This window comes from Triplophysa dalaica, chromosome 11 (genome assembly GCF_015846415.1).
Source record: "Triplophysa dalaica isolate WHDGS20190420 chromosome 11, ASM1584641v1, whole genome shotgun sequence".
In the NCBI taxonomy this organism is placed as follows: domain Eukaryota; kingdom Metazoa; phylum Chordata; class Actinopteri; order Cypriniformes; family Nemacheilidae; genus Triplophysa; species Triplophysa dalaica.
Window position 1 is genome coordinate 17,243,023 of NC_079552.1, and position 16,447 is coordinate 17,259,469.

A 16,447-nucleotide genomic window follows, 5' to 3' on the forward strand; every position below is an offset into this window, starting at 1 on the left:
CAATGAAGTGCTTCAAAACGGAAGGGTGGAGTGAGCCATTGGTAGCAATTCGCAACCTCACCACTAGATGCTGCTAAAATCTCTACATTGCTCCTTAAAAAAGCAATTACTGTAAATAAAAAATACTACCAGTTTTTGTTTGTTCCTCTCTCTCGTTCTGTCACTTTCCTGTCCCCACCTTCTTTCATTACACACTCTCTTCACAGATGTCAATCGTCTTAATAAAAACAACTTTTTAGGAAACATTTTAATCTGTCACACTTGAAGCTCGAGAGGAGGACCTGAACAATCTTCTTTTTCATTCGGCTTGGAATTATTAAGTAGGAGGTGAAATTTTCTGGGCATTTCTTGCTTTTACGCTCGTCCCGATACACTGTTCACTGGAACAGAGCGTGTGTGTGAGGCTGAGAGCTGTAAGTAGTTTGGCCCTGAGATGCTAAGCAGAGTTTGTGAAAGTGTTTTTACTGGAAAGGGTTTAGCCGGGCAGGGATGTGTGGCTTTACGAGCCTGCGCGGATCAAACGCCACGCCACCGAGAAGTGCTCCTCTTTCAAAACAGCACTACACAAATCCTCCCACTTCCTCACTCTCTGACGGCCTGACTCTCCATTCAAACCCTTACTTTGCTTCAAATTATAACGTATTCCCCACATCTTATCAGGTAAATAAATCGTGGCCAGACCTGCACGCACACACACCGGTAGAAGGTTGGAATCGTATGAGGTCGCCCACTGTGGCAAAGCATTTTCATGCTCACATCTGCTGTGCACGTTCTTTAGTCGTCTGGATTTTGTTTTTCACAGTTTGGGTAATGATGGCAGGGCATGATGTAAAATCCATGTGTGTGAATGTGCGGTGCCGCCTGGGTGTTTGTATCAGTGTGTGTGTGCGTGTGTGTTTACTACTGTATTGAGAACAGACAGCCCACTGTTTTCCCGCACCATGAACTTGAGCTGAATATATTAAAACACACTTTAACCATGAGTGTGTTGTAAAGGTGTTCGGTCTGTTACACCATTTCCTTTGTGTTACTGTACGTTCCATACAACTTTGCTAAGTTTTTTCAGTACAGTAGTTTGGTGGCTTTCTTTGTCAAAAATGATCCACCATTCTCAAATCTAACTTGTACAAGTCATGAGTGTAATTTTTATAGATTTTTTTTCTTTAAATCTGTTTGTTTTTACACCATTTTCCTGTTTTAAGCCTTTAAGGGAACATCCTCTTAAGGTTGTGTAGGTGTTTTGTCGCAGTCTTGGCAAGTATAACGGCAATGACTTTTGAAGAAAAAAGAATTTGGTTATTAAGACTTTGTGGTAGTGACACGAATGAAAACTTTCTTTATGACTCAGTTTAGGATGGTTTGAGTGTTTAAGACCTTTTTGACTGCTCGAACACCCAGAATTACAGTCTCCAAACACTCACGCTGTCTGCCACATTGAAGAATGTCCTTCATTTACGAGATGAATCATTAACGTGCTCCTCTGTGTCTCCAGTGTACCAGCTATTTTAATAAATGCCATAGTGAAATGGCCCCTCTCTCTCTCTCTCTCTCTCTCTCTCTCTCTCTCTCTCTCTCTCTCTCTCTCTCTCTCGCTCATACTCATGCTTACTTGCAGTTTCAGTTTCCTCTTTTTCTCTTTGTGGGACTTTCCATGTATTCAGGACCCTGTTGGTGGTGTGCAATACCTTTTTAGAAGTATTGAAGACACAAATTCCATGATTTTTATTACATGTGTTTGGTACACAGTTATCAAAAATAAACAGAAGCACATCAAATGAGCTTTCCTGTAGCTCAGTGGTAAGAGCATTGTGTTAACAACGCAAGGTTGTGGGTTCGATCCCAGGGGATTGCAAATACCTATATAAAATGTATATGATAAAGCAATGTAAGTCGCTTTGGATAAAAGCGTCTGCCAAATGCCTAAATGTAAATGTAAATCAAATATCTAACCTTCAACTTTGTAACATGTTTTTTGAGTTCGATTTAATTTTAGTTGACACATTTGTTTTATTTTATGTGTTTTTTTATGTTAATTGGATAAAATAAAATATTAAGGGTATTAAACTGTTTTTAGACAAGAGACCTGCACCGTAAACTTGAGCTGAATATATTCAAACACACTTTGACCGCGAGTGTCTTGTAAAGGTGTTCGGCATGTAACACTATTTCCTTTGTGTTACTGTACGGTCCATACAACTTTGCTAAGTTTTGTCAAGTACAGTAGTTTGGTGGCTTTCTTTGTCAAAAATGATGTTCATGAGTCATGAGTCAATTTGTTCTTAATTAGATAAACTAAAAGATTTTCAGAGTATTAAACTCTGTTTAGACAAGTTACAGAATTTGTTGCAAAAATTTTGTTTATAAAATTCAGATAAATTCAATCAAACATGGGTGAACTGTCCCTTTTAGAGTTCCACTTTCTGTTTTGTGCCCTGTTCATGGAAAGCTGCAATTTTCCCTCTCTGTGTATGCCATGAGAGAGAGAGAGAGAGAGAGAGAGAAATGAGCATCATTAACCAAAGTGTGTCTCACGACTGACTAGTTCTGCTCTCCCTCCCTGTGTTAATGATGTTTTTCTCTCAGTGTGTTGTTTTGTGGTAATGAGTGCTTGGCGTGAGTTTAAAGGCATAAAAATGGTTAGCATCATGGCTACAGTTTCACTTCATTTCAACTTCATTTTATTTTTCTTTCGCTCTGAGTAACTTTCCTTGGTTGACTTGAGAATATGGGAAGGTTTTCAAGGAAAGTTAAAGCGAGGTCCAAATGTTTGTGCCGGTGATTGAGAGAAGGGAGAAAACATTGCATGTGGAAGAGATCCTTATGTGATCAATTTCTATTTAACTAGTGTGTCGTCTGTTTCTCAGGCTGACCTTTTGTGGGCCATGTCTGTGTTAGGGATGTGGTGATGAGGTACTTTCGACATACAGTTAGATGTTCTAGTTCCCTTCAACACCCTGATTTCAAACAGCCCCCCCCTCCGCCCTTTCCTTATAATAACAGTCTGGTTCTGTGTGAACATGTTAACAATTAACATCATTGAAACAGGTGTTGAGCAATGGACACACAAGCAAGTACACACATATACATTCGGCTAAATTGGGGCGCGGCACTTAGTGGCTGAATTAGGCTGATCTGAGCGTGGTTCGCGAGGGGTACGTGAGCTCTTTTGATGCTCGGGTGTCACTGAAACGAGGTTCTTCTCTTGGGGAATGCGGCTTGGCTCCGACCACTGGTCCACTCCTTGTTGAATCGTGCAGGGTCAGATTGTGTTGCAGTGTGGGAGTTTGGATTGGTGCGTAGATGTCCGTAGATGGAAGATTGGGCTTTATTTAGAGTTTAGAAGAATATTGTATTCATAATAATTCAATAAGGATTTTTTATTTGAGCATGTGGTGACATCATTATTTAGTAGTACGTTTAGAGGCTGCTTACGCTTTACCAAACTACTTTTCCTGGTGAAACTTTGACCATGTTACATGAACCATGTTTTTTTTTATATATATCTTATCGTTATATTTTTATACATTTTTTCATCTGTTAGTAATATGAGTTGATTCTCTTGTGCGTTTATATTTAGTAAGTAATTTTTCTTGAACGTTGTACTTGTGTAACTTTTTGTCAAGGCTCCTTAAATTCTTATATTAAAGTTTATACCCCGAGTAAAACATGAATACAAAGTTTTTCAAACACTTGAACACTTTCAAATGCATTTTTAGAATTTCAATACAATTATTAGATAATATTAATAATTATTAATATTATTTTAAACATATTTTAAACATATTTTTAATAAAAGCAATATATTATATTATATAATATAAATAAAATATACATTTAATAAAATTGGATATTACTTTTGGCCACTATATAATACGATTACATTCATTGTTTTGTCTTCTCTAGATTCTCAGCTGAAGAAACTACGTGAAGAAACGCTGAACATCATAATGGCCTCTGAACTTGTGGCCGCTGAAGGGTCCATTGAGATAAACCCAGCAGTTCCTGGAGTCACGCAGTACCTACAGAGTCTGGCACGTATAGCTATAAGCATCTGTGTGGAATCACCTCATATCTGGCAATGTCTGGAGTCTGACAGGTTTCAGAAAGACCTCCTGATCCATCTTCTGCAGTGCCAACACTATGAGGTTCGACTGTTTGCTCTGGAACAGCTCCTCAAGAGACATCAGACGATGAAGGAAGTGTCTCAATGTGGTCGTGAGGGTTCCTTACACTTTGAGCTGTGCGCGTCTAACCTAACCTGTCTGGCCCTGCATGAGACGCATCCTGGATGTCAAGCCAAGGTGAGGAGATCATTTACTATACACCAAACACAAAACCTTACAAAACAACTGTTCCTTCACCCAACCCCTTCTTCAGCATCATGGCTTTTCAAAACAAAACTGATGCAGAAAAAACCTTGGCTTGATCTCATAACCGGGGTGAAATTTTTACGGTCGTGAGATGAATGAATTTAGCGTCTACATGACACACGCCCTAATAGAGTGATCCCGTCTGATTGGTCGAAATAAACAACTACACAGTAATGACAACCTGTCGAACAAGAGCCGCTCACAGCCACATGTCTGAATGAAATCGCCTGAACGTCATTTAATTTCCATTCACAGACGCAATACACCCACTTTATACTTCAGCTCAAAGCCCTGCCGAGCAAAAAAAAAAAACTCAGGCGATTTCCTGTTTAGAAAACGGGGTCGGATTGCAAGTCCTCATAAACACTCAACCAACCATCAATTACCCTCGTGTTTTGCCGTTCCTATCATTAAGCAATGTTCAAACTGACGGGAATTGGCTTCGCTGTGTGTGTGTCTGGGGATGAATGTTTTTATGTGTGTCTGTGTATGTATTTATGTCTGTTGCAGTGTGATGGCTGAGTGTGTGTGTGTTCTTAAAAGCTGTTTTATTGGCCAACTGTTAATGTTTAAAGCGCTGCTGTTAAGCTGCTTCTGCCGCTCCAGGCTCTCGATATGGCCTGGTTTCCATGGCAAGATTGCTGTTCCACCAAAGCATTCTGGGAAGACGTTAGGTTCATTTCCTCTGTGGGCTCAGCCGGCTACTCTGCTCCAAAGCCCAGCGTCTAAATCCATTCTGAAAATACTTATTTAAGCATCAAGACCAAATCCAAACCAATTTCACGTAAGCCTGATTTACAAAAAATGATGGATGTTTGTGTGCAAGCGGCAGTGATGTAATGCAAGTGTCCGAAGCATCATGAAGCGTAGTGTGCTGTTTAACAGACCCATAAAGTGGTCTTATTTGTGGCTGTAATTACACACCCGCACACTGCAAGAATCAATAATCAAGCAAATATGTCTGAAGAATGTCAGCAGACTGCTGTAAGCTATACCTGGTCTGTCACGGTAAAGGACGGAAAAGACGCAGAATGGGGTCTGAGGAGAAAAACAAGTCTTTGGTTAACTCCCGTCGCTCTGCCGAGACGAGCGTTTGGGGGGAAACCCGAGGCCAGGGCTGAACCAGATGTGGTTTACGTGCTGGGGGATGAAGGGTGGGATGGCTTCAGGGAGGGAGGAATGTTATTAACAGACAAGGAGGTGAAATGAGGGAATGGTCATTTGGACGAAAGGAAACAGAGATCGCTTTAAATGAAAACATTGAGAATATCCATAAGCTTTTTTGTTGATGTTCATCCTTTCTTGTTGTGTTTTCTCACAGGTTTTGCAGATTCTCGCTATACTTCCTTTGTCTTCTGTCTTGCCCTGGAGAGATGGTTTGAGTTCTCTCAGCTGTCAGGAGGCTTTAGAGCATCTCCTCACACTGACTGAGACGTCCACACACAGGTGAACTACATCACAAACAGCTTTCCTATAAAGTAGACTTATATTTAGTAGACTCAAATCTTCTATAAGATATATGAAGCCTTGTTCACTTACACTTCTAGCATATTTCCGGTCAATCTAAAACGTTTAAGTTCATCTTTATCTGCTCATAGAGTAAACTAAGACTACGCAATTTATAAAAAGAGTGTAAACGCCGTGTCTCTGTATTACAATCGCGATTATTTAGACCAGGTTATTCAAACTGGGGGCAGAGGACCCCCAGGGGACCGTGAAGAAGTGATGGGTTTCTCTGAAAAGTCTAGTGAAAAACTGAATAACTAAAAAATATTTTTAAATAAACAATAGAGTTTAAAAAAACAGTAAATGGATAAATTATTAATTTTTAAATACATTTTCAGATGTGATTAATTCAGTGTGATTAAAATAGAAAAGTATGGTGAGTAACAAATTATAAATCAATATAATTATTAATAGATTCAATGTGATTTAAAAGGTAATAAAAGTAAATAAATTTAAAGAAATATATTATAGACTAAATATAGAAAATGTAGTTAAATAGGGTTATATAATATAAATAAAATATAGACTAAAAATAGAAAATATAAATAAGTAATACATTTAAAGAATAAGTTTATTATAAACAAAAATTTGACTAAAAATAAATAAACACATCAAAAACGCATTACAATTAATGATACATTACAATAGCATTTGTAGATTTGTAATCCAAACTTTTATGCACAATTCAGGTTTTATAAAAGAAAGAAGCGTCATACATTGTAGGATGGGGTCCCTCACATGAAGATCATTATACTTGAGGGTCCGTAGCTTTAAAATCTAGACAACAATTCATCATTTTAATATTATGTCTGCTTTGCTGTTAAAAGAAAACTCTCAATACTATAAGTACTTTGCTGTAATCATATTTTTTTTTCTCAATATTATTTTGTGAATTCTTAGTAAATTCCGTGTTAAATGAGTATACGTTTTATGAATTCTTTTGGCTATCATTAAAGTATCATGGCACCTTAATATTCACATTATATCGGGCACCCTAAATACTTCTGTTAATATTGCCATTTGTTTATAAAGCTTCATATTGAATCGGTTAACCATCATTTGATTATTTTCACGGTTAAGTGTTTCTGGTGCAACAGAATGTCCCTTTAAAACCCAGATTTAAATGTAAAAGATTTAGCGGCACCCTAAAACACCCCGTCGTATTTTTGGCAGCTGTGGACTTCAACAAAACTTCCCATTGTCGAAGCGGCAGTTTGGGGCAACGGATCTCCCTCTGGGACGCAAGAGGTACTTTGTTAAACGTCTAGCACTGTTAGCGGTAAGCGTAATGGCTTTAGATGTGGGCTCTGACTACAAAAGAAACCACACATACCTGTGGTCGCCAGCCGGCCTGCATGCATCAATCACTCTCTCATACCTACGGCAAAGCGGGAAGGAGATTGATTTACACATTAAAGGGTCGCAGCTACCTGTGCTTTCAGTCGAGTGCATGCATGCGTGTACGTATACCTTTACATAGGGTTATTCCCTGTAATTTGTGGGTATGTACATGCTTGGAGGTGGTGTGCTCACCGTGCCAGCAGGTGCAGTCGGCCTGTTGTTTTTGGCTCACGGTGCCTGTAGGGGCCCCGGTGTCTGAAAAACAGACACCTTTACATCCCAGCATGCAGTTAACACACAGGGCCTCAGTATTACATTACAAAGACTCTCTCTCTTCACTGTGCTTTTAATCTCGCCCCTGAAGTTCAGTGACGTGAACACAGGAGTATTGTGAAGTATAGTTTTTTGTCCGATGTGACATGATCTGAGTCTTTTGTAGCCGTGGCCCTGTGATTGGGCAGTGGCGTAAGAGTTGCAGTGTTTGTGTTATTGTGTAATGCAGTTGGACTCTTGCGGTGTTGTGTAATGGCACATTTGCTTGGTGTATTTTGGTAGCCGTGTTCTGTTGAACAACACTTGTTGAAGTACACCTGTTCTGAGATCAAGTTGGGTTAGGAAAAACAACCTCTTCAGATTTGGCCTGGGGCCGGTTTAAGAGCACGTGTCCGAATGGTGTTTATTTTTATGCTTGAGACTTGTAATTATGACTTATGAGGTGAAATATAAAACAGTTTTAATGTTTTTCTGTTGCTGATGTGAAAAAAAGTAATTTAATGATACATAATAATATGATTGTATTAAGGCACAATACTGCAGTTTATTTACACATTATCGTGAGCAATTCTGAAGGCTGTGAATAATTGTAGATAATACATCTAGTAGCATGATTGTATACATTTGTATAAACCCGATGACTTTCGGTTTTAAGGTAAGAAACGATGTTCAAACGTCATGAACAGGCAATTTGTTTTAATCATTTGTAAATATAATGTCATATATGTTATTAAAAGACATTTATATTTAAATTGTCAAAAAAACTGTCAAAATGATTTGCTGCATCCGGGTCACTGTGTGTTATTCGTTTGGAGAGGTTGCCACAGTATCTGGGAATAACAAACCTGCACATGTCACGACTGGCCAATCAGAATCAAGCATTCAAACGAGCCGCGTATTAATATAAATTAAAGAAAAAGAGACATGTTTTAAACACTGATTGTATTTTATGTGCTTGTTTAATAACAAATTTACTTTTTTAATGTACAGATTGCAGCTTCATTAAATATACAGTGTTTTTTACTTATAAATATACTCTCTGTGATCTCTCTCAGTGTGGAGCTCTACTGTGCATCTCTCTGTCTGACGTCTCTGCTGGTTGTGCACCTTGTTAAATCAACAGCTCAGGTGAGAAAGAAGAAGTGTTTGTTAAGAATCTTTCAGACAGAGTGAAACTAGTTAATCTGGATATTCTATCTGTCACTATCTAAAATGCAGCTGATTACAGACGCTTCACCTCATAGCGTCTTAACATTCCAGTACATCTCACTTCAAATAAGAAAATCCCTGAATGAAAGCTCATATATGCTTGATTTTAAGCACAAGCTCCGGAAAGATAAGCCTGCTTCTTTACACACTGGGTTTTAAGAGCTCTTAATGTTGTTTGTGAGTCACAGAGATGTTTGTGAACGGTTGTTAGGCGATTAGCCTTGAAATGTGAGGAGAGGAGGGCCGACTGAGGTTTATTTGGCTGTGACTTTATTTTGTATGTTGACAATGTGAATGGACAGCCATGAAAGGATGCTAAACGTATTCAGAAGTAACATTATTATTTTAGATATTAGAAATATAGATCTGCACAAACATCCCTTATGTGAGCCCTAAAAATCTGATCCCCAAAAACTACACAACGTCACTTCACAGACAACCAAACATCACCAAAAAGATCCAGTAAAGAAAAACGCCTATAAATCTATATGTATTTTTATATTTATATTCAGAAAGTTTTCTGTAAGGTAATTGAATCCAATCATTATGTCTGTACAAAGTCCCCATAAAACATGCGGTTGCACTTTAATTTACAGTACATGTACCTATAGTGTATTTACCTAATAAAGTACTGGTTAGTAAATGGTAACTACATGGTATAAGTGTAGGTTTAGGGGTAGGTTCAAGGTTGGTACCCAGTTATTACATTTACTGTAATAAGTACACAGTACGTACTTGGGAAACAGGACTGTAAAATAAAATGCTACCAAACATGCAAACAAGATGCTTTTGTGTGTTTGTGTACAGCAGGAGCTCAGCGGCGCTGCAGTATCCTGCTTCAGTCGATGGGGGGCGCTGGTCGTGCAGGGCTGTGGTGAGCTGCAACCTCTAGAGGTAAAACTGATGTCGGCTGAGGTTCTGGTGAAGGCCGTCCACACCTTACTGACAGCACCAGCATTACCTCTGGGTGAGTGTACTGTCTGCCGAAAAGAATGAGTATATGAGGAATCTAAATTACAGCTTGTGTTTTTGTTCCAGGTATCACACACACGGTGGCGTTATGGAAGAGTCTGTTTACGTTATTACAGGATGAAGATCAGGACGTGAGGGACAGGGCTGCTGAATTCACATGCTACATCCCGGCACACTTACACAACACGGGTAAATACAGAGATCCATCATAGATTATTTGTACTGTCTTGCCCCACGGACTTCCATGGGAGTTACAGAATTACAGTACTGTTGGGGATGAACCTAAATTATATTTTGTGGTCATCGTGCCATGAGCGCTCTCAACAGAGCTTAACTTTTAATGAACCCAAAACATTCCTGTTACACTGCAAAGCGGTCTACACAGAACAAACACAGAAGAACAGTCACTCGAGGACAGGAGAATGCTAGAAAGGGAGGTGTTTTTAAGAGTGCTTTGGAGGGATTTGAGAAGGGGGGGTTGGGTCAGTGTTGTTTACAACCTTGCTTGACTGAGCGACTGAGGAGAGGTGTGGATCTGGAGTGGAGGAACGGCAGCCCAGCTACTTTGAAATGGAGGTGTATGGGTCAGTGATGCAGAGAGGAACATCACCTCTGTCCCATAAATCAGTCACATCAAAACCACATCATTACCACATTCCCTGACACGCTGATATCCTGCTTCACGTGGGCAAGAAAAACAAGAGACGGTGGCGGAAGAGTCGGAGAAGAACTCTGCATTGCTTGTCACCAGCCCACTCCTTTCGAATAACTTGCCTGCTGTGGGTCATTTAAGGGATAGTTGACCCAAAAATGTCTATTCTTGTCATTATTTGATTCACCTTCATGTCATTCCAAACTTATTTTCAACTACAGAACACAAAAGGAAAAAATTTGAAGAATGTTGGTAACCAAATATCATTGTCCCCCATTGACTTCCATTGTGTGGAAACAAAACCACTAAGACATCTCTCAACTTATTGTGTTCTTTTGTGTTTTGAATAACATTAATTAAAAAATTTGGGTGTACTATCTCTTTAACGTTATAGTCACAGCATATGAAATATAGACTTTCACTTTAACATACTGTACATGTAGATTTTACCCTCAGATGTTGAAGAAGCGGTTCAGACACATGTGCTGATGTAACTCTGGCCTTGTTCTCGTCTCTTTCTCTCCTCGCCTTCACAGTAAAGTCCTTGTCTAGTTCACCAAACCCAAATTCAGTTAAACACTTTTATTCCTGCATCTCAATACAAATTAGGTTGGAAATCAGAACCCCTGGCATCACTTAAGAAGGCTTTTAGAGGGGTGAGAGGTACATCTGATAATCACATTAAAAGGGAATTGGACTGTATTCTCACAGGGAGATTCAAAAGTGTTCAAGCATTTCAAATGGGATACTGTGCCCATAATACTCTGGGTTTTTCTGATTTTTTGGGTTTCTAGTTTTGCTCTCCCACCGGTTTGAAATATGTAGCCTGTAATAAGTGCGAGTGGATTTTTACAATTTCAGAGAAATGTAGTGCCCGCCACAATGCCTGGGTGTTATGGATGGTTGCCAGGTGGTTGCTTACTGGCCCACGCCCAAGTCTAATGTAATGTTCTGGGCTAAAGATATGGCTAGACTGGTGAAATGTCTAAGTCTGATTTTTTTTTAGGTCACTTTTTTAAAATCCTGCATAATTTTAGGTCCTGCATGTCTGAAGCCAAGTTGACATGCTGAAGTTTAATGCATGGGGTTAGGAGTCTGTACCTTAAAGTGACAGTTCACCCAAAAATACAAATCCTGCCATGATTTATTCACCTTCATGTCTTTCAAAACCTGAATGACTCTTTCTTCTCTAAGGCACTGAAGAAGATATTTAGAGAAATGTCTCAGTGGTTTTGAAATGTCTCATACAGTGGATGTCGATTGGGGGACAGTGTTGTTTGGTTTCCAATAGGGATGTAACAATATATCATATAAGACATTGTGTTGTCGCAATAGCAAAATTGTCTCAATATTATCGTGGTCACATGACAGTATGAAACGATCTTCTGGGCGTAACCTAGAGCTAACAGAACGTTAGAAAAAACAATATATTTTACTTTGTCAAGGTCCACCTGGTGCGGTTATTTTATTTAATAAAAGGGATTTTAGGGACGTTTAACACACCTCGTACTATAACTCATACCTCTAAGCAACAGTTATGATTAGAGGATAAAGAAAAGAGGATTCTTGATGCACGTTTCCAAGTCTATATATAGTATGTAAATATAGTGTTTGATATCGTTACATCCCTAGTTTTTAACATGCTTCAAAATATCTTCTGTTGTGTTCTGCAGAAGAAAGAAACTCATACAGGTTTAGAATAACTAGAAAATGAATAAACAATGAAAAAACTATTCATTTCCTAATAATGCATATTTTATTTACTGCATACTTTCTGTCTTGACTTACTTAAAAACGTTTACGCCATATTATATCCAAGAAAATTTCAACATCCGTTCATCGCATCAAAACATCCAGTTGGTGTTGTTCTTGACTGGCGTGGTTTGATGTTGAAGACATTTTCTCACCATAGTCAGCTCATGTCTAACTTTGTGCGTGTCATGTGTTTAGCAGCAGTTGCCCCCTAGTCATTTATGTAATGGATAACAAGAAGAGGTCTGAACTGATTTGTGGAGCGTCCATCCATTAAACTTGCAGTGTGCAAATTTAACACAGAGGTGCTCGATCATTAATGCCAGTCTGTCTTCTGATCCTCAGATAACTCGCGGATAGTCCAGTAGCACTTATAGTTTCATTTATTTATTATAAGTATTGTTTTCTTAAATACACAAAATAATGTTCATGATATTTGTTTAACATTTTAAATCAGGTTATCAATATTATACAAACAGGAAGTTCTACTGGACCAGCGTTGCTTACATCATCTGAAAAGGTCTATAGGGATGTTTATGTATGACATTGTTAATGACATCATCATAAACTTCAGGACCAGTGCAGAACATCTTACTATGTTTTAGCTTCTAAGTTTGAGATGTGATTCATTCAACCAGTTTTAATTCAAGAATGTTCTGAAATCCGCATGAAGAATCCGCATGGAAAGAAATACTTTCAAATCCACGGCCGCTGAAAAGTTGGCGTCACGGTTGTGTTGACACAGGAAGAATGCTGAAGGAGATTGAGGAAAGTCTTTTTCCCATCAGTCTCTAGGTCATGTGACTGTGTGCCAGGCCTTCTAAATCAGCAGACACCTGGGTGATACTATAACACTCCTGTTAGACAGGTTAGACTGATCTTAAGAACACTAAAAACCTCTGTCATACATGTGTCAGATGATATCTGTCTCACTGCTTCCTCTGACACCACTGAACATCCAGTCTTACAATCGCTGCAGGAAATAAAATGTAGGTTTGTTATATCAAATGAAATGTGTTTCGAGTTCTTTCGAAAGGGGTGTGAAACCTGTGCTTGGTGCCTTGCTTCTCATAGTTGTCTAAAGGAAGTCATAGCTGTAAAGTGTGTGTGTTTTCACACCTTGACACCACTCTCGCCCACACCGACGCTTCCTGCCCGCAGACTTCTTGCACCTTGTTCTGGGTGTGTGTCCAAGTATGCATGTATGTGTGCGAGAGAGCTCACAAAAAAAATCTCCACCAACATGTATGGGTGATATTACATTTGGTATGAAAAGAACAGACTACCTAACCATGAAAATAGTCGTTATTTACGTCTTCTGTACCAAAATGACAAAATGTAAACAGCGTTTTTCATCATTTAAAGGGACAGGTCACCCAAAAATTTCATTTCAAACTTGCATGACTTTCTGCAGAACACAAAAGAAGATATTTTGAAGAATGTTGTTAACCGCACCCATTCACTTCTGTTGGATGAACAAAGAACCAGTGCAAGTGAATGGGTGCGGTTAACAGCATTCTTCAAAATATATTCTTTTTTGTGTTAGGCGGAAGAAAGAAAGTCATACAGGATTGAGGTGACAAGAGGGTGAGTAAATGATGACAGAATTTTCATTTTTGGGTGAACTATCACCTTAATAAGAAGTATGAATATTTTGTATTACTTTTTTGCCCCACATATTGCTTTAATGCAAGCTGGCATTGGTACGTCAACCACTGACTGCACAGTTGCTTCATGGGTAAATATGTAACCGTAAAAGAGTTAGAGGTCATACTCCTGCATCTCTTCTGATCCCAGCGCACCTTTCAGTTCCCAGCCCATCTTCCCGCTTGCCCACCTAACACCCTCCCTCGTACCGACACTCAACACTCGTCCAGCTGCTCTCGCTCACATCCCAGATTTGCCACACACTTAAGCTCCTCTTGCTCTCTTTATTCAGAAAGTTTTTTAATTAGTTCCAGTCCCGCGACTCCCACAGATCGATTACGGGAATGAAACAGCCCTCTTCTTTCCTCTGGAATCCCAGCACAACTGCATTAGGAGACGGCAGTCTGTCCCGGGCAAATCTTCCCGAAACACCTCGCAAAGATTTCGGCCGTCACATCTAGAGCCAAGATCTCAGCTTGTTTAGTTTGGACTGGAGATCGTATGGATGATGTCACGTTATGCTTTTGCATTTATATAACAACCTTAAAATACTAATGGGTAAACTAATAACTGCATTTTTAGAGTTGTTTCTTGAAAAACATCATTACAGAAACCATGCTGGCTCTCGCAGATAAAAACAACATCCTGTTGAGTAAGCGCACAAGAGATTGGGAAACCGTGTTGAGTTTGAAACCGCAGAAAAGGGACAAAATGAAAAGTCGTGTGAGTTTCCTATTACATCCTAATATCTGATGTCTATTTGATCGACCCTGGATGATATCAAGCACCAAAGCCCTGATGCTTTTCACCCTACAGGGCTCAATAGTCCCACTGACATCATACGCCAAGAGGCGTCCCAACCCATCACTTACAGAAAAGCCCATGTCACCCTACACAATCGACTAGTCTCTGTGTTCTCGTGACATCAGAATCGTGTCCCTCTACTTAAGTTTGCCATGGAAAGCCAATCCGTTTGTTCTTGCACAGCTCTGCTTTTCCCAGAGTTCCTTTAGGAAGGGGGAGGGTGGCCTTTTAGGTGTCGCTTTCCTCTCTTATTGAGGTTGGTTTTGACTACCAGGTCCTGGTGACTTTTGAAGTCACTTGTGTAATTTGCATGTCAACTTCTGGTTGCGGGGAGGGGGCAACAGAGAGAAACCGGAGTTCAAAACAAACACCGACTGCTTTGATGCATGAACAACTGGAGTCATTAAAGACAAAGGGATGAGCGTTAGTGTTGTTCGCCATCGCACTTAGATTTTTTCACACTTATGTGTCTCTATTCTTAGATTGAATTTCCCCGATCGTCGCTTTGTAAAGGACTCCAGATTGCGACCGAATGCCTGGGTGCATGCGTGTGACGCGTTGTGGTTTCGCATGTGCGCATTATGTTCATGAGTTACTGTTTTGTTTCTGTCAGATGGGTTCCGTGCCACGCGAAGATGGAAAGGCACTGTGTGAGAACAAAAAGAGAGCTAGGCATCAATCTCACGGTTGCTCCAGCCTCAGATTGAGAGCAGATTGCATTGTGGGAACTCAGTAATACCTTGGAGATGAAAGAAACCACTGGCTAAAAACATTGTTTTTTTCGTACATGTGTTCCAAATTCAGATAACGTACATCGTGCAGAATCCTGTACGCCAAGATTATTTATAAAAATTCTGTGAAGCTGTGTAACACATTCATGTGATGTGTTACTTTCCTAGCTGTTGCCACAGGTGCTGTCTGTCCTCCTGTTGCCCTGGAGACGGGGGTGGCTCTTTTGTGCCAGCTGTTCCAGATGTGGGACCAGGTTGCTGCTGGCATTGTAAACTTGACAGAATGGCAACTAGGGGATGAAAAACTGGATACAAGTTGCGTGGAGTCGCCAGACCTGGTAGGGATTTAATTTTCTTAAAGCAAAATTATAAAAGCATCCTGTAGATGCAGAAGTATGCACGAAAGGGCCACGGCCATATTCTAATTTTTCGTTGAATCTGTTACTAATAGAAGGCTGTTATTTTTCATACCAGGATGAAGAGTTTCTCTTTGAGAAAGGAGATCTTAACCTGTGGGCGGAGCCTATGTTATGGGCACGGATGTTGCATGGGCACCTTTGTGCCCTTCTAAGTGTGCCACACTCACCTGGCGTGAGTCCCGAGGACCTGGAGCGATTATCAGCCATTGTAAAAAGCAATGCCCTGACTGCTGAACAAGCGATGAAAAACCTCCCTGCGTTCCCTCAGTTTTCAGCCACCATCGATTATGGCAAAATAATGCTGCTGAAAGAGAGAAGCTCACTTGCTCAATGTGTTCTTGATACTCTAAGGCAAGCGGAAAAGTCTTAGATGGTTTGTAGGAATTTAAGAATAAAATCATGCAGTTTTAATTTCGCAAGACTTTTTTACACAAAATAAAGTGTTTTTAATAAATTTCCCTCATTTTGGACTTTCTTGTGTCTGTGTGTGCTTTGGGTTTGTGAGTTTTGTTTTTTAACTGTTCGATGTCACATTGGCACACCTAGCTTGCATGTGGTATTTATATGAGCTTCAATATTTTTTAACGCACAAATCATCTTGTATTCCATTCCTGCATGCATTACGCAATCAGAACACAACAGTGTGGTGTCCCTTCAGTGAGTAGACAGCTGGGCTGCCTTCAGGGCTTTGGTAGCAATGTTCCCCTCTTACTGTAAAATGATGTAATGTTTTGGAATGCTGACAGCCCATTCCTCCAATACACACACACA

The 16,447-nt window shown here is 39.8% G+C and overlaps 1 protein-coding gene across 2 annotated transcripts in view; it reads left to right on the forward strand.

Annotated features, from left to right (window-relative positions):
* Positions 1–16,208, forward strand: part of thada (THADA armadillo repeat containing) — a 75,237-nt gene extending 59,029 nt beyond the window's left edge. Inside the window, exons 32-38 of one of the 2 annotated variants that reach the window (XM_056760935.1) lie at positions 3,904–4,301; positions 5,692–5,816; positions 8,546–8,618; positions 9,507–9,666; positions 9,738–9,860; positions 15,426–15,595; positions 15,732–16,208. In XM_056760935.1, coding sequence (XP_056616913.1) covers positions 3,904–4,301; positions 5,692–5,816; positions 8,546–8,618; positions 9,507–9,666; positions 9,738–9,860; positions 15,426–15,595; positions 15,732–16,046 — 1,364 coding nt within the window. In that variant the 3' untranslated portion in view covers positions 16,047–16,208. The remainder of the gene's footprint in view (positions 1–3,903; positions 4,302–5,691; positions 5,817–8,545; positions 8,619–9,506; positions 9,667–9,737; positions 9,861–15,425; positions 15,596–15,731) is intronic. The other variant, XM_056760936.1, reaches the window with a different exon arrangement.
* The last annotated feature ends 239 nt before the right edge of the window (positions 16,209–16,447 follow it).